The following is a 23,189-nucleotide window of genomic DNA, read 5'->3' on the forward strand; positions in this document are numbered from 1 at the left end:
CTTAATTTCCTTTCAGTGTACTGAATTACACATCACTTAACCGTTTCCTCCTATATAAATGACAGATAACAAAAATCCACCGATCGACAAAAGATGATCAGAGCTGAGGGCATGCATACAATCAATAATAAATAATAAATTGAAATCATGGAGGATATGTATAACAGGACAAAACTTTAAAATAGATGTTTTATATATTATTGTTTGTTAGATTAATCTGAATTATCAAAGACACACTCAAAACCTCTGTGCATGTAATTGAATAACATTTCCCTATAATGATGTGAGTAGCAATACGCTACTCAAATTTTGACATGCGGACTGCATGTCAAATTTTAAAGAAGAGAAATCTGAACAAAATCAAAACTTAGATATGGCTAATATTCTACATTTTCTGGAAAATTGTAATTTCTATTAATTATTATTCTAAATAAGGGTATAAAACCATTAATAACCTAGCAATAAGTATTAAAGTGTCATAAAGCAACAATAATATATCTATGGACATATAATTTTCAGATAAAATACATCAAATATAGGAACATACAATCTAAATATCTGTAGGTGTCATAAACAAGTTAGAATCTGTAGTTAAAGTCAATACAATTTCATGTTACAAAAAATAGATGGAATTAACCGACACCACCTTTGTGAATTGTTAGATAATTAATTTTTGGATGTAATAAAATATGGCCATGGAAATTAAACCCATTTCGAATTATTAAGCACATATTCAGTATCCATGGCCAAGTTGTCACGTAGCAGGCTTCACCACAACGGCCTCAGTGAAATAGCAGGCCATGTAGCCCTTTGTGACAGGAAGTCCTCTTTTTTTAACAGGCAGGTGTGCGTTACTTACGCTTACATTTCCCAAAAGCAAGAGAATTGACATTTACATGCACATACTTATTTTAGCCATAGTTTAAGTATTTCCTTGTGTTTCCATCAGAGGCCTATTTGAATGACCCTGCTGTCTGTTACATGCTGGACGGGATTCTCCTTTTTTACTGCATTATTGTGACAGCCCTGTTTTTCAATATCAAGGTGAGATTCAGCACAACTTCAATGTTTCAACTTCTAATTTCATTGGCAATAACCAACAGGCTGAGATAAGAATTAACCAACAGGCTGAGATAAAAATGGAACCCTCCCCGGTCAATTTGTTAAAACTGAAATGTGCACACTTGTCAAAATGATTTTTTTTTTTAACTTTTTCTGTGAGTTTTCTCATCTAATCAAATGTTCTAAACTTTTCAGTATTTTCCTAAACAAACGGTAAGTACATTTTTTCTCCAATTACAATTATGGCATTTAGCAGACGCTTTTATCCAAAGCGACTTACATCAGTTAATACACACATTGACACACCGACGGCAGAGTAAACCATGCAAGGCGACAGCCAGCTCGTCAGGAGCAGTCAGGGTTAAGTGTCTTGCTCAGGGACACTCAGCTAGGAGGAGCTGGGGATTGAACTAGCAACCTTTTGGTTTCAAGACAACTGCCCTACCTCCTGAGCTAAGCCCGACCCACTCATCTCCACACTTTCGGACCAAAACTTTTCTCCACAACACTAGCTGCTAATCCTGAGTTGAAATGTAGGCCCACATTTATTGTATTTAGTTTTTCATTCTGGATTGGAGTTAGCGATTACATACACCAAATGAGCACAAAACACAAAAAACATTGAAGACAAGAATGCTCAAAGGGCACCTACGGGCTACATTCTTATCTCAGATATGATTTAATCTTTTTTAATTTCTAGGATCTTCAAAGCGAAGGGGGCAATGTGGGTCAGCCTGTCATTGAATTACAAGAAATTGTAAGTTTATCAAATAAAGTATATGAACATATACCAGTCTCAAACATCTCCTAGGAACCCAAATGATGAAATACACAATTTTTTTTCTAGAAACAATCTCGTAAGAAAAAGAAGCGCCAAGTTGATGGGGTAAGCAACAATTCTCTTGTTCCAAGTCTCCCCTTGAAGACACCTGAAGGGTATGTGGTGTACAGAGGAAGTAACATGTTTAGACAAGCAACAACTTGGGTTTGTGGCAATACCCCATTTTTGATTATTCAATCACTTCAGTAGGCTCACACCAGTACAATATATGGTATATATAATAGGTAATATAAATACAAGGTTGGTCCATTTCTTGGTAAAAATAAGTGTTTTCTGACATATTTTTTTTCTGATTCCTCAACATGGGTATTTCTCTCCCCAGTCAAATCGCATCAGCACCATGGACGCCTATGAGTCGCTGGCTTCCAGTAGGGCCGCCCCTCAGTTGCATCATCGCTGACGTCTGCAGTTACGCTTGGTTTTAGTTGGACATGCATTTCCAATTTATTTCCCTTTTAATTTGAATGTTCTGTAAAGCTATCCTCTTGAATCTTCTTTTGGCCGTTCCCATGTAGGCCTATACATACAATACTCCTGCATAAGAACCATTAAAACACGGTACAACCTGTTAAAACACTTTGAAAATGGTTTAATGATGTTGACAACAAAAGAGAACTGTACAGTTTACAGTAAAAGATCTTTATATGTGTATAAAAAAACAAAAAAAATACAGCAGACAAATGCATCAAAATATCGACTACGTATCCTGATTCACATACGGTTTCTACCCAAGCTTCCTTTTCTACGTCTCCGACCCTGAAGGCCTTTTGTGGTCGCATCAGAAGGGGGTCTCCCTCCCTTCTATTTCTGCTGAGCAGGATTCGCATCCGTAGTGACACCGAAAGACTCAGGTTTCAGGTTCACGACGACAGTGTGGGTATTTAGAGTTCTATGGACAGTCAGATTCAGATTTAGAAGAGAAAATGAGAACTGGGAGCCATTCCTTTAGTTTCGGCCCCGACTCACCAACAGAGAACGCAATGCCTTTACAGAATGCCTTCCCCTCCAGATACACAAACAGAAGAAATATGTACATGTTTACCTTATTTTTTTTTCTTTTCTTATACTCTTTTCTTATTCTTTTAATCATGTTCACTTGGGATGGGGACCGATATCACACACGCACATACACACAACACACCCAAAAACATACAAAAATACTATTTCTTTAACCTACCAAGAGTAAGACAGTTCTGCAATTAGTTCCATGCTGTGACAGAAAAAAGAGATACGACTAACAAGAAGTTGAACAGACATTTTTTAACCCCCACTTAGGTTTCTCAGAAATATACCAAAATATACATCTAAGCTTTGGAATTACTGAGGCTATGACAAAAGCCAGTGCTGGGTTTGTCTCTTAATACACAAGCTGTGGGTTGAAGGACCGAGAGAGATCAAGAGACACAGAACAGAGTCATCTTTGGTATCTGCATTTGTCAAAAGTTAAATATTTGGATTTTTGCTTTGGGATATCGGCTTGTGAGATCCTGCGACCACACGTGTAACAATAGCTTTGAGATAAAAAAACAACAAAAAAACGGCGTCACCGAAACTCGCCGGGGCCAGAAGTCAGGTGCCCCGTGAGCCAGTGGGACGCAGCTCCGGCAGGGTGCTGCATCGTGATGCATAGTGTCACAGCGGAGCCCCCCCAAGACACAAGAGAGACATGAGGTCAAAAGCGGAGCTTGGACAACAAGAGTGAAGCGGTAGAATTCTGCGGGAAACCGACAAGACGTGCACCCCGGGATCACGACGAGCACGCTAGGGAATACAGTGTACGGGGGGGGGGGGGGGACCACAGACAGACGCAGTGTGTACGGAAGAGGCAGCGACAGAGCATCTATGGGGTAAGGTCTTTAGGAAAGGGACAAAAAGTAACCTATAGCAACAGCGATGAAGACAGACAGATATTAGGTCCTGAGCATTTACAGTGTGCACAGGATTAACCCTCAGTGTGTATTAACAAATATCACGCAGCCATCACCGGATTGGTTTACTTTTGATCTGCTGGAGAAGCCCATGAATACCCACCCTGCCTCCTAACTGTACCACTCCCATGTCAGCAGACACGACTGTCTCTGGGCTCAAAATGCTAAACCAACACCGATGGGCACTTGGGTTGCAATGTGATGTCAAGCAGTGGCCGGAAGCCAGGGAGGGGTAAAGGTACTTCCACATACAATCACTATTAGTCTTTGGTTAATGTTGTTACCACAGAAAAGAGCACTACAAACAGAGCTGTGACATACGAATCACCCAGGGAGACTTATACATGTACCATAACGGAATCAAACAAGAAAGGATTGTCAAATCATAGGAATATATGTTATATAGGGTGGGCGGGGCATAGAAAAGCATTCCACTACTTAAAAACACAAAACATAACCAAAAATATTTTAAGCAAGGCGTGTGGTTTTGCTCTGACGCATATAAAAATAAAATGAATAAATTATATACATATATCTTACAATAAAACATTTTTAAAGACTGCTTGAAAAAATAAATGTAAACCATGAGAGGGTTTACTTGTGACCTCGAGGGGGGGGGGGGGGGTTAGAAAAAAAAAAATAACAAGCGATACTGGTATGTACAGTCTCTCCCTGGTGAAGGCATCTCACAACCCCTTTCTATAACTGGCAGGCGCGTGGGCTTCTCCAACGATATCGTATGTTATTTTTAGTTTTTTTCTCTTTTTTTTATATCACTATTATTACTACAGATTAAAGCAAGTTTGACTCGTTCTTCATGATAGAAATGAGGTATACAACAGCTCCCTTGCCATACAGGTTTCCCACCTTTTGAACATTAAACCAACGGTAAAGCGGCTAGCCAAGTGGTACCGTCTTGGCCTACTGAAAAGAGACACAACGATCCATCATTTAGCGTTAGAAAAGTGATCACTGAATTCCCGACCGAATCAAAAAGCATTCAGGCGACGGCGATGTCCGGCGGCTCCTTGCGCGAGACCAAACATTCAGTACAGAGTGGAAACCAAATTAGTAAAAACAAAGAAAAACAGACCTTGACCTATCAAAATAATCTTTTTCTTTGCAACGAGTCGAGCCAAAACTTAAAAAGAACTCGGTAGGGGAACCCACTGTTTGGTTTAATGAAGACAGGCAGGTTCTCATTTCAGTTGTATAACATCCCTCAAACACATCTTCGAAGATGGGGGGGGGGGGGGGGGGGGGGGTGCACCATAATGGTTTGCTGGATGCCCTCCCTATTTGCGCTCCCACACATACACACACACACACACACACACACACACACCTGCTGGAGTTATTAGTAAAGCTTTTACACAGGCATCTGCTGCCTGTTTGGAGTCACACCTATACAACTATAGGTTGCAACGCAATCACGTCAGGACAGCACACAAAATGCCCATCGTACATTGAACTGTTTCAGTGAAAACAATGCACTAGCTGGTCCCTACACCAGATGGGGCAGCTCCCCCGCAGACACACATCAACAACAATGCTACAATGCGTTTGTCTACTACATAACAATAAGGCATAAATGATAGTTAATATTTTTTTGTTATTTTCAAACGAAGTAAGCCAGTGATCTTGCCCTCACACACACAGACACTATACAAAACAATTAAAGGCATAAAGTAATAAAAAATAATAAAAATCGAATGATTGTTAAAGACGACACGGCAAATCAAGTCCACGAGAGCTCAAAAGAACAACTCAAACTATATAAAACTGAGATTAAGAACGAGGATGGTTTGTGAGTCTCCATCTTCCCAACTTCCATGCAGTGCGTCCAATCAGAGCACGGCTTTACACACCACTGCCACTGAAAAGGTTGCACCTATTAACACAGACAGACAGAACTGGCAGCGGCTCCTGTGTGCCCACTGCCCACACAAGCATGTTCTCAAGTCTTCTTGTACTTTCTTTTTTGGTCAACAGTTTTCAAAAAAAGTTCTGCTAATTTTGCAATAATAAAAAGGAAGTATTTAGGGGAAGATTTTTTTCTTTTTAGTACGAATGATAAACACTACATTCAGTCTTGATAACATACTGGTTCAAATATAAAATATGAATATATCTTACATGTGTTGAATATATATATATTTATATGTATAGAATGAAGAGAGAAAAAAAAAGAGAAAAGAAATCGAATTCTTACGTCGTTCCTCGGATAAATATTTCAGTAACAACCCAATGGTGACGATGGCTACTGGGTACACCTTGCTAGCGCACTCTTCAAACTCTTGGGTACAAACAACACTAACAGAGGGCCGGTCCTCAGAGCCTACGCTGGTCTGAGGAGCCAGAAACGTGAGCAGCAAGACACCGGCCAGGCTGCGGAGAGAGAGGCTATCACTTTGGCAAGAAGGATCGCAAAATAACAGTTTAACCTGGAAATACCTCATAAATAGTAGTCCTAGAAAATAGCAGTAGTAAGTTGTCTTAGTATTTTTTTAATTATTATTCGTGGTTCACTATCAATTTCGAAATGGCAAGCCAGACAGTGCTTGTACATTCCACACCGCTTCTCCAGCCAAGACATTTCTAGTAAAGAACCTTGCGTCTAAGTGCTGCTGAGGTATATTCAGACAATAGTAATTTGCCAGTAGAAAGAAGGACTTCAATGGACACATTTCACTGCGATCAAGTGTTTTGAATAACCACCGGTGGCTGTTAATTTGACTCCTCTTTAGCAGTAGTAAAATTGTGAGGAGATTCTAGGAAGGGATAGGGAGGAGGAGGGGGCTGAAGGTGCAGCACATTATCCGCACGGCTTCGTCCAACAGGTCGGGTCAGATACTTTGGCATGGTACAAGCGTGGTTTAGCAGGTGTAATCAAGCGAGCTACCGCTGTGTCTCTTTAGGGACACGCACGTTGGGGAATGGGAAGGGGTGGCGCAGGCGGTCTCCAAGACAGGTTTGGAGACTGATCTGCTGCTCCCTGCACTCTCACAGTGGGGGGGGGGGGCTGGTCCGCGGCACCTGAATTTCCCCAGGATGCAGCGGTAAAGCTATAGGAGGTCATGCAGGCCTCCCGCCAACAGACGAGGCTTTCATAGACGCTGAAAGCAGCAAGTGGTTAAAGCTAAGTTTTCTTCCTGTGGTCCTTATTAAGCAGCAACAACAACCACCGAAGAACGCAAGTACGAGTGAAAGAGGGGGGGGGGGGTTGACGGAGGCATGGGAGTGACGGTCAACAGTAACATGCGTGCTATCGGAGGCACACCAGCGCATGAAAAAAACCACTTTGGTTTAAGCTTTTGTATTATGGCTAGATTTTCTCTTATTTTTCTTTTGGAAAACTTAAAAATCCAACCGAAAACTGACAAGTTCTCCTAAAAGCGTTATTATAGTTCAAAACCGCTACTAAAAATGGCCTAGACCACGTTCACTGTAGGAATCTGAGAGAACCGAACAAGATTAAAGAGGGCCCAAAATTATAAAACCATTAAAAATTCCCACCCAGGTTATTTATAGAAACTAAGCGGAAGGAAACCGCTTCCTCATGCCCCGACCTGCCAAACCCATATTTGGTAATTTGTGCTGCCAATTAAAAGCTGAGCAAGGAAAAAAACTTAAAAAGTTATCTTTGGAAAATGATCAAAATATTGCATTTCTATAGTTTGCAGACAATGAGAAATTTTGTATTAATAAATATATCGACTAGGCTATGCTAAACTACACAATTGTTTTAACAAATATTTTTGGTATTTCTTGAAGTAAGCCAGTCAAACGACTGCAGCCTAAAAAAGGACCGTTAAAAAACAAAAACGCCAACAGATTTTTCACACCTCATACAACAGGCAGACTGCAGCTCAATGATCCAGTTCCTTTTTTTTGGTACAGATACTGTGCACAAGTAGATACGACGGTACGTAAAAAAAACAGGCAACAAAAAAACAACCCACCTACCCAATGTGTTAGTGTGATGATCGTGGCCCTCCGTGCCGACTGCAGCACAGCCTGTGCCCTCTGGCGACTGGGGGCCCTGTGGGGACCCGGTCACACACACACACACACACCCACTGAAGCCCGACAGTTCAACCACCACGATCATCAACTAAGAATAATAATGACAATAATTCGATAATATTTCTTCGTCGACACCCTCGTTCGGAACGTGCCGCTTGTGTGCGGCGCCGCTTTAAAGCTCTCGACGTGAGGAGTCGAGCCCCGATCAGTGTCTATGGTCGGCGCACAGACGGCCAGTTTACAAACAGAAGCCAACCGGGTGGCGGTCACGCCACTGCTGCGGCGTGTAGAGCTCAGTGTTTACAGACAGAGTGGACTGAAGGGACACGTCTGCTCCTTCGCACCCTTAAAGCAACAAGCGTCACATCGGCCACTTATTACTCGTTTTTAAAGCCTTATAACCACAGTTAGAAAGTGATATAGGAGTTGAACGATTCATCGTAGGTTGATATTAGATTTAGACGTTCTTAAAAAAAAAAAAAAGATATATGAAAGAAAAACATAAAAAACAACTAAATCATACGTCCTAGAAGACATAACTTTGATATGAATTTGGTAAGGGTCTGTCCAACAGTACCCGATAGATAAACTATTATTTGGGGGACGCACAAGCCCCCTTTAGTGATGAGTATTGTTAATGGTTAACAATTTGGTGGTTAGAAAGTTGAAAAAGAAATAATCATGAATTTTTGGTTAGAAAGTATTCCAGAGCTAATTCTGAATTAGAAAGGATACATAGTTTATATCTATATAGATATACATACACAGACACTCACAAAAAAATTAAAGTGAACAAGACAAACAGCTCAGTGGTACCACGGTGACTCTGGGCTTGGAGCGGGAGTCTGTGGTAAAACAGTCTGGCTACGGTGTGTGTGACACTGTAGCAGGAAAACAAAAACGAAAGACAACGACTGTCTCACCTGGGTTAGAGGCTGACTACAATTTTTGGTGGCAGCGAAAACAATGACATTTCAACAGGGGTGGGTGGGGGGAGGGTTGGAGGAACGGACGAGTAGAAGAAGGAGGATTGAAAAGCCGGGCTGAAGCGTCGAGCCGATGTCAATCTAACTCTGACTCCCCCCGCCTCCCCCTGTGACCCCCTGTGGCCCCACAGCACAGGGCGCGTGGGATGGCCCCGGGGCAGTGCGCGCTACGAGGGGCCTCCGGTTGGGGGTGGGTGGGGGTGGGGGGGGGGGGTGCCCGGGCAGGCCTCACTGGGCCTTGGAGGCTGTGGTGATGGTGGAGGCGGGCATGCCGGCGGCGGTGGCCTGGTGGTGGGCGTCGCTGGTGAGCTGCAGGGCCCCCCCAGCGCCCGCCCCCCCGGCCGACACCAGGCTCACGGGGTTGCTGGTGAGCAGCGACAGGTTCTGGGGGTTGAGGAAGAGTGGCGCCGTCACCAGGTTGTGCGCGTTGGCCCCCGAGGTGTTGGCGAACAGCAGGTTGCCGTCCAGGGAGGTGATGGGCAGGCTGCCGCCGGAGGTCAGAGCTGTGGGCAGGAGGACAACGGCATGAGAGGGAGCGGCACAGCGCAGAGGACCTGACGGCCTGGAGGGGCGAGGGGAGGCTCATGTTGTTGATGGATGCGTTGTGTGTACATTATGGGGGGGGGGGGGGGGGGGGGGATGTCCGAGTGTCGAATGGAGAGTAATTTAAAGTTACTTGCCACTCCACACACCTTGCAGTGTGGCCAGGGTGCTGTTGCTCATGAGGGTGGGACCCAGGGCTCCTCCGAGACCACCCGGGCCGAGACTTAGCAGCGCCCCCCTGTAGACACAGAAACAGTCAGCACACAGCGAGAAGACCGCGTCAACACAGCACTCACCTGGAGCCGGCTGATTAATATCATAGTCACATGACACCTGCTCCTACACGGCATAACATACAGGAAAGAATGGCAATGATAAAATACCAGGGATGGAGGGATAGCCTTACACTAAGCTGCATCCTCCTCTCTGCAGCTCCATAACGGACCTTCAGTGTGTACATTATCACGTGTACACTGAAGACGATTTAGGAGGTTTTATTTGAAGTGCCTTCCCGTCTGCCGATAAAAGATGAAATGCTCTGGGGAATATCCGTTTGCGGTTGCCTGCCTCTGAATGGAGACGTTTAAGACCGCTCCAGAATAATGACTGACCGATCAGGACATCTGTGCCCTGATTTGGTTGAGGAATCTATCTTCCCTGTCAATCAGTGGTGGGTGAATGGGACACCTCTCGACAGCTTAGGAGGAAGAGAGCAAGGGAGCAGATTATTTTTCTAAAACGTGCCCTCTTCCTCTCTCTTTCCAACCCTGAAATCTTAGCTAATGCACATTTGCAGAAAGCATAAGGGAAAGCTGCGTGTGAGAGGCACGGCGTGTCACGTACCCCGGCGCAAACTGGGAGGACGCCATGAGCCCCGGGTTGAGTCCGGCTGCGGCGGCAATGGCGGCGAAGCTGTTGGGCAACTGGGCGGCGTTCTGCAGGGCGGCCGACAGCCCGGACGCAGACACCATCACTTGGCCGCCGCCGCTGAACGTGGCGGCGAGGGACGTGGGCGTGATGACCATGTGCTCGTGGCCGCTGGCCTTGCTCGCCTCCGAGTGAAGGCTCACCACTGACGGGCTGAGCACCGGCGAGCTGGCCATGGTGGTCACCATGGGCGTGGTCGAGATGACCGAGGCCGTGTTGGTCATGCCCATGGTGGTGCCTTTGCAGGTAGAAGAGGCGGGAGGTATGGAGAGATACAGCAGGTTATTCACAAACGCACACAACACAAGCGCCAATCCAGAATTCCCCATAGAGCCACTTATAATCATAATGGTCATAAAGCTATAATGGCTAGACATGTCCGAGTCAGACGCACACGGAAAAGACACGCACCTGTGAAGACGCTGGTGCTACACAGGGGCATCACTGAGTTTACAGTCAGGGTGGAGGGGGTGGTCAGAGTAGGACTGCTCACAAGGCTTGCTGTGCTGGCCACCTAGGCAGGAGGGGGGAGAGGGACATTCAGAAACAACATTGCGATCAAGGCAGGTTTCCCCCGCATTCCGTGTGTGTGATGCGCAGGCAGGTGTTGCCGACAACCCCAAAGACCTTTTATGCAACCGATCTTTTCAGGGCAAACCGATGGCAACACCCGCAACCAGACACAAAGTGGCAGAAACGTGTACCTCCAATTTGGACGTACAGGAGCATAGGAATGTCGGTCGCGATGGTGTTTGGTTGATCGCCAAGTTATTAATTGTGAAATGATTCGACATTATGGGGAGACGTTGTCGAGTTTTGATTAGCCTGGGCTATGGCACGTTAACTTTTGTTCAGGATGAACTCCTTTCTCAAAATGGGGGCAAAATTGTCCCATGATGCATTCTACTGCACCATACGAGGAGACTGTTCATACCAGAGGGCTGCTGGGGTTGAAGATGGTTTTGATGGGGGTGTGGCCCACAGAGTGGCAGCTGCTGGGGGGGTTAATACGCTTCTCCTTCTGACGGCGGTTGCAGAACCAGACCCGGATCACCTCCTTCTCCATGTTGAGCTGGTCGGCGATCATGGTGATCTCCTCCGATGTAGGCTTTTGGTTTTGCTTGAAGAGGAGAAAAAAAGCCAGAGACGCCATGTAAGTCTGGGACCGACAATAAACCTCACATTGCCAGGCACGCACATACACCCACACAAACGCCATCTGACCAACACACAAATGGAGACATCGCATTTCAGATAGTTTGTTTAATTAACGGATACATTGTCTGGAACTTAATATGCCAATTACCGACTTATAAAAATCGATGCTGGCTGCCTTTTTAATAAAAAGAACTGAGCGGGGCAACGTACATAACTATTAAAGCTCAAGTCTGCAGGTCACATAAAACCCACAGAATGATGGTGTGTAAACCACAGCATCATTCACTCAGTCCCAGCCTGGATGATACGAGTCCTAATTGATTTGAATGAGAAGAAAGCGGTCCAATCTGTTCGAGCAATAACACATCATTGATGCGTAGAATGTTCTGCCGCATCAGTGCCATCTGCCAAAGGCAATTAAAAATACAAAAAGACCCAGGATAGTCCACGAAGGCTGTTCCAAGTCAGGTGTGCTCTTCCCCTCTGGCTTATATTCAAGCTCATTTTAGATTGCCTGACGACACTAATCAACATCAAAATATTAAAACACAATGTTAAAACAAACACTTTACAAGTAAAGATAAGTAGTAACATTTGAATAAAAAAAAAGATTGTATTCACTCTGCTACAGTCCATGCCTACCGAGCCTCTTACCTCCATAAAGCTCTTCTCTAAGGCCACGCGGATGTTGGTCTCGATGCTTGTCCTTTTCTTGCGCCGGCGGTTGAGGCCCTCGATGCCCAGACCGGGGGAGCCCAGGGCGTTGGGGCTGGACAGGGACTGGTCAGACGACAGGTTCTCTGCACAAACAGCACGGGCACAAGGGACGGAGGGAGAGGTAAAGGACAAGCAGGCAACTGATCCGCCAGGACCTTTCCAGGGCCGGGAAATCTTTCAAGTTAGACAGACCTACCAAAGAGGTGCCAACTTTGAGGTGGCAATACACACAAGTCTGGCCGTAGTCGACCGATGGTATAGATTGGTATAGATGGTATAGATTGGTTGGGGAGTAGTTGTGGGATAAGAGTGGGACACACACGCACAGATTCACGAAATGTAGAGCTTTGACCTCGGTCACCAACCTGCATCGTTGAGCCACTTCTCCAGCAGGGGCTTGAGTTTGCACATGTTCTTAAAGCTCAGGTTCAAGGCCTCGAAGCGGGAGATGGTGGTCTGGCTGAAGTCGTTGCCATAAAGCTTCCCCATGGCCAGGCCCACGTCCCCCTGGTTTGGAGAGAAGGAAAGACAGGCATTGGGAAATAGCAGATGCACTGAGGGACCTGCTGGCCCCTATGCAAAGTATAATTAGCTCTGTGATAAAAGTGGATCATTTAAACTCATCACTCATACTTGATGCCATCTAGTGGTGAAAATTGATATTTTGCCCGGGGTTTAATAATTGCATTATCAATATGAAGATTCTTAGTGATAGATGCATAGAAATATTCATAGATAAAGCAACTTTGCAAGCCATTAACATTATAGACGGTTTCCAAACAGGAAGAATATGTTTAACAATACGTTTCCATTACAGCTGGCTCCATTATTTCCATTATAGTGAGCTGAATGCCCGCAGTCCGTACCTGCGTGAAGCCTAGCTTGATGCGTCTCTGTTTGAAGGTCTTGGCGAACTGCTCTAGCTCCTCCAGGTCACTGGGCTCCTCCAGGATGGGGGTGTCCAGCCGTTTTGGGGGGGTCAGGCTGTGGGGGAGGGACTGGAGAGGGGTGGATGCTATCGTACGGGTTGGTGTTGCAGGCTGAAAGCACAAACCGTTATCGTTATCGTTACGGTCCATGATAACCGTGGACTCGCGATGCGTTACATCAATGTCAAAACCACGTAAAGCTAATTCAATCAGTGCAATTTGACACTTATTACGTGTTCTTGAAATGCCTCTTCACAATATGTCAACCACCTTTCTGCAGTTATTACAATTCTTTTAGCCTACTGAAATGGTGAGGTCATCCCATATTCACATTACTAGATCAGTTATCAAGATGACCTCATGTGCACTGAATAATTAAACACCACAAAGTCAATATTGTGGCATCGCATGAAAAACAGTGTTGCTCATCTCAATATCACAAAAAAGAAAATGCGTACCCCGCATCCTGACGGTACAAAGCTGGGGAACACGGCTTTGACATAAAAGCTTTGAAATGTCTATGGAAATGCCTTTTAGTGAGCCATATCAAAAAGGCAGCGCGATGAAAAGGACTTCAAAGTAGACCTCGGTGACGTTGTTCTCTAAGCTAGCCTATTCCCGACGGGCCGTCTTCAAGGAGAACACAGACGCCGCTGACGCAGGAGCCGTGGATCACTGGAACAGGCTCGTTGGCGGCACCACAAACCCCACATAGGCAACACACTTTGACAGGGGGGGGGGGGGGACAGCAGCCCAGAGGTAGGTACCTGAGTGGTCAGAGAGATGCTCTGTTGAGACGGCAGGAGGTTGGCTTGGCTTTGAGGTAGTTGAGTTAAAAGACTCGTGCCTTGCAAGAGCGCTGCAGAGTCAAAGAAAGGCAGACCTACAAACAGTCAGGATGTGTTCATATATGCATGTGCTCGCTTCTGGTTCCCTACTAGGGGTAAATAAATGAATAAAGTGCAATTTATCTCATTAAAGAGCAATACTTAAACTTGCATGTAATACTTTACTATATTTACAAAAGGTTTTACAAGTACAGTATTTTAGTATTGCAATGTATCTGATCTTTATTCTAGTTTTACTTCGATATGCATCTTGTATTATGTGCAATTCTCCCGCAATCTTATTTACCTTGAGCTGTTTACCGTGGCAAAACAAATAGGGCTACACACTTCGAAATGCATCATTATTCCTGTCGATAGCACGTCAGCCACTAGGAGGCGTGCGTTTCCTAGACCCCGGGGGAGTGCTACGTACTCTGCTGGCCCTGCGGCGTCTGTGAGATGATGAACTGTGTGGGCTGCAGTGACGTAGCGATGTGGTGTCCGGGCTGCACCAGGACATACTGGGGCATACCCAGGTTCTGCTGTTGAAGCTGCTGAAGCTGCTGCGGAGACACCAACAATCAGAACCGCCACTAACTCAAATGGCCAGCACCGTTTGACGAGTGAAAAAACACATGCAAGCACATGGATCGTATACTTGAAGGGATGATCGACAATTTGTTTTTCCTACGCAGTAATATAAACTGAGCGCTCGTAGACTGTCCAATATTGCACTATGCCACCGTGCATTCATATCGTTGACTTGTGAATGTTTTTAGGAGTTATCGTCAACTCGATGTCCATGGAATTTAAATAAAATGAAGACTTGGTATTGCTAAGTTGATATAACTCCCCCACCCCTCCTCCCGCCACTCCCTGGCAATTGGACAATCTAGAAGAACCAGTATAGAGGCGAAAATATAGACGACCGCCAAAACCTAATACATATACCTTTAGTAAAATTTTGTGAGGTCCAAGTCAAGACATGCAAGTGAATGAGTGAGTGTGTGAGTGTGTGCGAGTGGCTCCCTTACCGAGGTGATCTGGATGGGCTGGGACAGCTGGGTAATGGGCGTGGCAGCGGAGGCTGAGATGCTGGCCCCCGTGGTGCTGTTCTGCTGGTTGGCTGAGTGCTGCACGGCCGCAGCCAGGAGCTGGGCCTGGGCCTGCTGGATCAGCATCTGCTGCTGCGCTGGACTCAGGGTCAACTAGCGGGAGAAAGGAGGAGAGTTAATGGCTTAACTCATCGCTTTAAGAGTTTCACCACAGAGTTCGACCGCGAGACAACACACACACACAAGACCATATGGAGACGGGCGGGCTACGCAGAGGTCAGGCTAATGGAAGTGAACCCGGTACGGCTGAGCTTGGAAACACTGGACCACATGCATGAAGAGCGTCATGAGCGTCTACAGAACATGAGTGACAAGACAGGTCGCCTCTCCATCACAGCCACAGAGTCAACCCGAGATCAGAAATGAGGAGGACAGTGATGAAATCCAGACAATGCGGGATGGAGCTTTTGAAGGGACAGCATCAGCGTCCCAGAACGTGGACAATGTCCATCTTCCGGCCGGTGCCAAGGAGAAGCGCCCGGACATGGAGTGGGTGATGGGAGAAGACGGCCCTCGCCGGGGAATCGGGGTCAGAGACCGTGTGATCGATCTGAGCCCAGATGCACGGGCGGGGCCTTGCTATTCAATTGACCAGTCGGCATGCCACTTACTCCCGCTATCTGTCCCCCTGCCAGCATTAGCTGGGTCTGAGGCAACGCATTCTGCTGGACGGAGGTCGGAAGAGCTGTGTCTTCTGACATTGACTAGTGGGGGCAGAGCACAGAGTGGAGGACTTAGAGCACAGCCTCCGCACACGCACGCATGTATGTACGTACGTGCGCACACACACACACACACACCGAGAGTCAACCCGATAAAGCGGTTAAAGCACTGTTTTGTAGCATCAAACAATAGCATAGGCCTATTAAAATAATCTAATTAAATTGAGGTTTTAATTAAACCACGGGCTGGGGAAATTTAATTGAGAAGGGAGGAATTCTGTGCCGCTGTCCCAATAGTATTGGCATTGAGAGATAACGTTAAAGTTATCTCATATTTCCAGTATAACAGTGCTCTCAGCATAAGGCTTTTTATTTCTGAAGAGAGAAAAGGATTATCGTAGTGAGAAAGTGTAGAAAAAAAAAATATATAAAAAAACTACTGCAGCCTTTTGAGACGGGGGAAGTTGAGATGCTAATTAAAATAACTGTTATGCAGTGCATGTAAATTCTGCATAGATTTGCATATTCTCCGACATCTGTTTCCGAGCAACCGCAAAGCAGCTAATTAGCATACAGGGTTGATTAATCTGCCTTGTTGCCAGGCGACACCCAGAGAGCCAGGCTAATTTCAATAAAGTCTTCCTGGTTGGGCGCATCAGCATGTCCATATTCAAACTTTATACTTTACCTCCAGTGTAACAATTACGCTTCAGTCTAAACCTTGAATGTAGCCTTTATGGAAAAAGTGGAAAAACAGTCACAGTCTAACCCTGATTCTGTACAAACTATAATAAATGTAATGAATAGTATTATATGCGACACTCTTGCTAAAGAACCGTGTGGGTGTACACTTGCGCGCGTGCGTGTGTTACCTGTTGGAGGAGGGCTTGTGCGTGTGCGTTAGTGATTGCACATGTGGTTGGTATGCTCCTCGAATAGTCCAGTCCATTTGTCTGGGCTCCTGAGGAAAAGAGATTCTGCTCGTTAACGACGATACCGTCAAGTTCAAAAATAACAACAGTGAAATGTGTATCGGGGGTTATAAAAGATCCTGAATTATGTTATGGGGGTAAGAGAGGGAACCTTCATGCTGTCTGGACTCTTAGGAATCATGCTATACTGTGCCATGTCCTGCTGGCCTTTGCTACGTAGATTGAATTAAACTTAATTGGTTTATCCAAGTATAACTTCATGTCAAATCGAACTCTACTTTGTGTAAAGGATGTGCCATGGGTGCATTCACCTGTAAACTGCTGAAGGACAATGAAACCTCCATATCATATCAACATCATGCAATACCATGCAGCTAAATCATTACACAATAATGTATAGTTTGAGACTGCCCTAAATGATCCAATCTATGTTCATTAATGGACATTACAGATTTAGTCCACCAGCACCAAAGAGGGGACATTGAATCTGATAACAGTGACCAAAAGAGGCTCTGTGGTCGAAACATTTAAATTACCAAAAAACGATTGTGTAACAAGTAGGTTGGACGGCTGCCATACTTTTAATTTCCATAATGAGCAAGCACAAGAGAAGTTCAAGTGCAACGCACCAAACGGACTGTTTCACTTTTGCTCAAAAAAATAATGGCCAATTTCAGTTTCCAATTCCCCAACCTGTTGACAATTTGTAAACGTAGCTCGAAAAAAAGAAGAGGAGAAAGAGCTGTGATCACTCACCTGTGTTTCCTTCACCACTCGCCATTGCACATTTAGTCGTTTGCGAGTGATTACTCATTTTAGAATCTGCAAGAGGTGAACGAGAGGGATAATGAGCGACCTCGTCACAACACAACACAGAGGCTGCGGGTGTTCAGGCACAGCGGCTTGACCCAAGTCACACACATTCCTCCTGTTGCCCTCATCACTTTTAACATAAGCACAAGTCCCATCAACATCCTCACACCTCTTGGACCACAATGCCCTCTACTGATATGCAACAACACTGCCCATTGAGAATAGAGTCGCCAAGTCTCCCGTCTAAAATACCTTGATATGTCAGACCATCGAACCTTCTAAAAAAGAAACGCACACAAACAGCCAAACGATTAACAAACTTACCCGCTTCCGATCCAACCGTTATTCCTGCAACCGTGCGAAACACAAGCTACAGAAAACAGCCTGTGCTTGGCAAAGCCACAGTCCGAAAACTCCCTCCACCTGCTTCTCTCCCTCTCTTTTCACTCTCCAGTGGTCAGCGAGCAGAGTCTAATACACAGCTAGAGCTGCACACAGACACAGCGGCAGTGTCCACCTCACGGTCCACTGAGCAACACTAGGATATGCAAGCTGGGAAAGCCGAGAGGGTTTAGGCAAACAGCTCCCCTTGGCTTTGCTCTCCCAACTCTCTTTTCTTCTCCCCCACTATTACAGACCCTACTTTGCACACACACACCCTTTTTCGGTCCCTCTCGCTGTCTCTCTCTTTCGCCCTCTCATATGTGCCAAGATTGTCACGACTTCAGTAAAAGTTCCCTCTCGCACTCTCCCTCTGGTCGAAGGAATGAAACTAACGACAAGTGCAGCTGGCAGCCTCCCCCGCCCCCTCCCTCAAACTATAATGAAGCATAATCAGTATTCAGCTGATTAAAGCCGTATGCAAATCTGCCCCAGCCTCGTTAGCGATGCAAGGCTTTGAAGTCCTGTGAGCAACGCATTTCACACCAGGCTCCGAAAGCTTTCTGCATAATTTAAACCGCTATAAATATTTATCAGCTCATTAGCATATTAATTGGATGGCTTTTGGAGGACGATAAAAAAACCGGCAGAATAAGGAGGACACGGGAGGAAAAAGTGATACAAACAGCACTCGGTGCCATCGTGCGGGCCCAGGAAGCAGCAGCCAAAGACCAATTATTGCTTGAGTGCAAAGCAAAAAAAAAGAAGAAGTAATTAGCTAAGAGCAGGTAAAGGGTTGGAGATATCCCAGAATGCAGCGTAGGGCCTGTTGACGGGGTCTGAGCACGTCGGCGACGGCGCTAATAGAATGTCTCAGGCTGCCCGAGCCGAGCACCTCCCGCAGCCATGGAAACTGGGCCCAACTATTAATGGGGAATGAGGGGAGGCAGAGGGGGACTCGCTCAAATGGAAATAAATAACTGCACATTAATCCAGCACAAGTCTGTCATTACTGCTGGACCCCCTGTGGCTAAAGCATTCCCACAGTGAGTAACTACAGAGAGTGGGCGTCGGGTTTTTTCCGCTGGCAATGTTTATGAAGTGCTTGGAGATTAGCATATTTAGATTAGCTTTAAATTCCATTAGTGTTTCATTTCCCAGCCTTTTAAAATTCATTTTAAACATGTTCTGAGAGTTAACATGACAGGGAGACAAGGCTGCCGTGGTGCTACGCCGCCATCGGACTCATTGTTATTCTGCCTGGAACAACTAACTAGACTGAAGGACAACACAGCTTCTAGACAGCCAACACCAGTAAAAGCCAATTCCTCTGTACCAAGCCATTACGATACACCAGGCTTGTGCAGCCCAGTTGACAAGGCGAAGTTGTCACAGTGTAGCCCAGATACCTCACTGTTTAACGAGATTGCAGGAGACAAACGGTAACAAACAGATAGAGGAAGTACACTGCAAAACCTGTTGCTAACCTTCATGACCCCTCCTATAATAGTACAAAACACCTACACATTAAGTATCACCACTAGAAAAAGAATAACATTCTGCCTGTTCAAGAGTGGAGACGAGTGGAGAGAAGGCTGCTGTTCCTGACGGGACACAGGGCAAAAGGTATTGCTCTGGAAAAAGTAAGTGAAAGTTGTAAAAGAGATGGCCAACTATTTATTTGTCACCTTCACACAATGCCAACACACAAGCAATTATTCCAGGAAATAAAGAATGGAAAGGATGAGGTGCTAAGAAAAATCCAAACCTTTTTCTACCAAGATGTTTCTCTCACTTTTGCTGCTACTGAACTCTGGGCTGAAAGCCCTGCTGGCTGCTACGGAACAATGCATTATACAAATATCCTGCAAAGAGAATTTTAAATAGCTAGCTCATTAGTGCCGTTACATTGAAAGGCCGGCGGTATATGGCAGCGACGTTAACATGGGCAGAGAGTTTCAGCATGAGATGAGAGAAGAAAAAAAATAATTAGCACCTCCACATTCAACTCAACCAACCATGTTGAAGTGGAGGGGAAAACCACTTCTCTTGCTCCCATTTACAAGTCCATCTATCTGGCCGAATAGAAATGCGTTAAATGTTGAGCTGTCAGGAGGATACTATTCTTTCACTGATCAAAGAGTGTAAAGAGTCCTACACATCATGAAGTGTTTGTGGTCAGGCATTAAAAAGTTTACTAAACATACTTTGATGATGAAAAAAATAAGAATGATTCCACATAATATGTTATGTTTCTGGTTTGGGCGTCTCCGTTACAATTGGTTACCACGTCTTTTACCCTTATATCATATGGATGATATGCGTTTTTTACACCTACAAACAAGAATAAGCTTATTGATTTAACAACCAATAATAATTCCTGCTGCCTAGAATAACCATAAGAATCTTCTAATACCTCTGCTAAAATATTTTCCCAAGAGTTTGGGGTACACAGTAGTTCATAAGAAGTAGTTTTAAGTGTGACTGACAATATCCATTTGCCAAAATTCTCCCACAGAGTACTTAAATTCCAAATAATAAATGTGCATATGTTCTCTCTGACGATCAAGGTGTAATAAATGGCATGGATTGAAAAACCAAACAAATTTGAGTGGGTGGCATGCTTTGTTGTGTTCTAAAAGAGACTCTTGATCCGACTGCCTGTGTGCTTTGTCACCGCTACGGATTTCAGCTGTACTCTCTGCGCTCAGAATAAAACAGTGTTAAAATGTGCCTTAGATGACACTCAACTTTGTTACAGTCGAGAAGTGGCTGTGACCCTATTAGTTAGATTCTCAAACTCCACTCTCAGACAGCTCGTCTAACCAGAGCCTTCATGTAGTGCTTCTCAATACTTTCAGATGCCAAGACCTGAATCTATTAGAGGGAATGATGCATTATTCATGACAACTCTGTTTACATTAATGAATATTCATAATGGAACTCCACGGATGGAATAAGGGTGGAACTGTAAAACTGATTAAATGAGAAAAGAGTAAAGTCGGAGGATGACACAATTAGTCTTTGAAAAAAAGAAACTAGAAGAGTTACAACATTTAAGAATTGATCCTAATGTGTGAGGGAAAATGTCCTTACTGTAAACATAACGTTTTTGGACATTTGCACATTTATGGCAGGGGGGGGGGGCATTTATCTACTGTTGGAAAAAAAGCTGCCCTATTTCCATTAAGGAGGTTGCATTTATGCAACATAGATTTACCCAATAAATCATGTACACAAATGGTTACAGATGAACCAAGGATTGCCATCTTTTCAGTGCCTTGAGAAAGTAATGAATAAGGTATGGACAAATAACAGGAAAACAAATACAAAGTATGTGACCGCAAACATTTAGACAAACTGTATAAAGCACAGAGTAGTTGCGGTAATTGAGTAAATACAGCCAAGAGCAGTGTATCCATATCTGATTCAACGCTGGTTGTTTTAGCCCAGGTTTCAAACTGTAGCGTTGGGAGGGGGGATGCATGTGGTAACGTCTGCAAGCCATGTCTTGTCCTGCCTTTAGACAAGAGTGAATGAGAAAGCCCTGCTTGCTATTGTGGGCTTCGGAAAGTAGGCTTAACTACCCCTCCCTAGACCAAAAGGAAACTACCCAGGTACAACTGTTGAACCCCTATTCAAATTCTGATAACTGATGTGACCATACGTTGACAGTTATACGCCAATGAACGCCTCAACTGCAGAGAGTGGTTGTGTTTAGACAAAAGTAATAATATAAAGCATTGAAATAAGTTGAAGTATCGGATGATTAATGTATAAACAATGTAAGCGTAAACAAAAACACCAGGGAAAAATTATAGTATTCCCTTTGTTGGTGACCAGTACAACTAAAACGAAAATAAAAGTATTGACTGAAACTGCTCTAATAATAGTTGTCTTTCACTTAACAGCTACCACTTTTTCATGGCATTGAAGTTGAATGAAAAACTGATCCGACAGAAAATCTCCACACAAATTAAAAAGGTACCGGATTATGGCAAAGAGTAGGGTTTTTGAGTCATTCTCTAACGTCACCCTTCGCTATCTATCTCAACACTAAATGCGAGCGAGAGAACAGGAGAGGAGGATAGAACATGCTGAACTCCGCAGTGTGTTCGGCGGAGGCCCACATGAATAACACAACAGGCTCTACAGAGCCTGCATCGAGCACAAAAGGCTGAAAGAAAAAACGAACAGCTACAAAAAAAAAAAAACATCGCGCTGAATCCTAACAAGAGTGTCGTTTGAGCCTGGCGCTGTATGTGAACCAGTTTCACCTCATAAATACGATCGCAAACATTGAAGCGCAACCACTGCGCGCTCACCAAAAAATGAATATGCAAACCTCTTTCAAAAGCTTGTGTGCCACCACTGTGCGCATCAACACAAAGCCGACCTGGTTAGCCCTAGCTGCCGAGCTAATGTTAGCCTGCTAGCAGCCCGATTTACATCAAATTGTGTTTGTGAAATGGTTTAATAGGACGCGAGGCAACCACGCTCTCGTCGACCGATGACTAATAAAATATGCTAAATTGTATTTGTCGACAGAGGTATGAATATGTAGCGGCGTACATCGGACTAAACACACAAAGGGAGGCATGTTTTCCCCTGTTATTTGCCGTCGCACTGCAATAGCCGTTTCCTCCTCTGTCAAATTACAACTAGCTGTACACAAACTCGGACAACGTGTAGGCAGACATTTTTAGTCCGAACACCCTCTCCTCGCCTTTATTCTGTGCATTTTAGATGGAGGTTAGAGAGTTTGAATATGAGTATGAATATGTAAAATGCTGTAATGATTACCTGGTCCTGAACTCTCATCTTGACTCGCTGCTCCTCCGTCCGCCATTTTGAATATTTAACACGAAATCCCAGCCCCGAGGTGTACACACAAACACGCGCGCGCACACGCACGCACACACACACACACACACACACACACACACACACACACACACACACACACACACACACACACACACACACACACACACACACACACACACACACACACACACACACACACACACACACACACACACACACACACACACACACACACACGTGCACACACAAAAACCCACGGCCACGCACACGCAAACACACGCACACACGATTGAGTTTGAACGGGTGGTACGTTAGGAAAGGTATGCGATGTCTTCTATCACAAAAGTTGGTTTAAGTGGTTTGTCACAATGGGTGCCGTATGCAAGTCTGCAAGCGCTACATTCAGGCAATTTCCTTATAAGATCAATTATGTTATAGAAAGTGGGTTAGAACTAAACAAGGTGATATGTGATCGGTTAATTAAAACGTTTTTTGTTTTTTTTAATATAAACGTT

At 44.8% G+C, this 23,189-nt stretch overlaps 1 protein-coding gene across 12 annotated transcripts; it reads right to left on the minus strand.

Moving 5' to 3' along the window:
* Nucleotides 1-2,970: 2,970 nt before the first annotated feature.
* pou2f1b (POU class 2 homeobox 1b) lies at nt 2,971-22,940 on the minus strand. Of its 12 annotated transcripts, XM_060039222.1 has the most exons (16): nt 22,651-22,940; nt 17,410-17,475; nt 16,594-16,682; nt 15,671-15,763; nt 14,979-15,152; nt 14,378-14,507; nt 13,885-13,976; nt 13,055-13,228; nt 12,554-12,695; nt 12,126-12,271; nt 11,248-11,433; nt 10,725-10,827; nt 10,230-10,551; nt 9,524-9,624; nt 9,069-9,346; nt 2,971-9,033 (listed from the first exon to the last, which is right to left on the minus strand). In XM_060039222.1, the coding sequence occupies exons 1-15, from the start codon at nt 22,694-22,696 to the stop codon at nt 9,072-9,074; spliced, it is 2,139 nt and encodes a 712-aa protein (XP_059895205.1). In that variant the 5' UTR covers nt 22,697-22,940; the 3' UTR covers nt 2,971-9,033; nt 9,069-9,071. The 12 variants fall into 12 exon arrangements, with proteins under 12 accessions (XP_059895205.1, XP_059895199.1, XP_059895198.1 ...); XM_060039215.1 differs by lacking the exons at nt 2,971-9,033; nt 9,069-9,346; nt 22,651-22,940 and adding an exon at nt 17,791-19,397 and having other exon boundaries at nt 9,487-9,624; nt 12,126-12,280; nt 13,885-14,000; XM_060039212.1 differs by lacking the exons at nt 2,971-9,033; nt 9,069-9,346 and having other exon boundaries at nt 9,488-9,624; nt 13,885-14,000; nt 22,651-22,939.
* Nucleotides 22,941-23,189: the final 249 nt, after the last annotated feature.

Source organism: Gadus macrocephalus, chromosome 20 (genome assembly GCF_031168955.1).
Source record: "Gadus macrocephalus chromosome 20, ASM3116895v1".
NCBI lineage: Eukaryota > Metazoa > Chordata > Actinopteri > Gadiformes > Gadidae > Gadus > Gadus macrocephalus.

Excerpts from the sequence above, each read along its gene's own strand:
- pou2f1b (XM_060039222.1), bottom strand. The coding sequence starts at position 22,696 with ATGGCGGACGGAGGAGCAGCGAGTCAAGATGAGAGTTCAGGACCAG. Across the intron at positions 12,272-12,553 it reads GAAGTGGCTCAACGATGCAG|AGAACCTGTCGTCTGACCAG; the intron begins GTTGGTGACCGA and ends CTGTTTGTGCAG. Across the intron at positions 9,347-9,523 it reads ACTGCAAGGTGTGTGGAGTG|CTCTGACCTCCGGCGGCAGC; the intron begins GCAAGTAACTTT and ends TCCTGCCCACAG.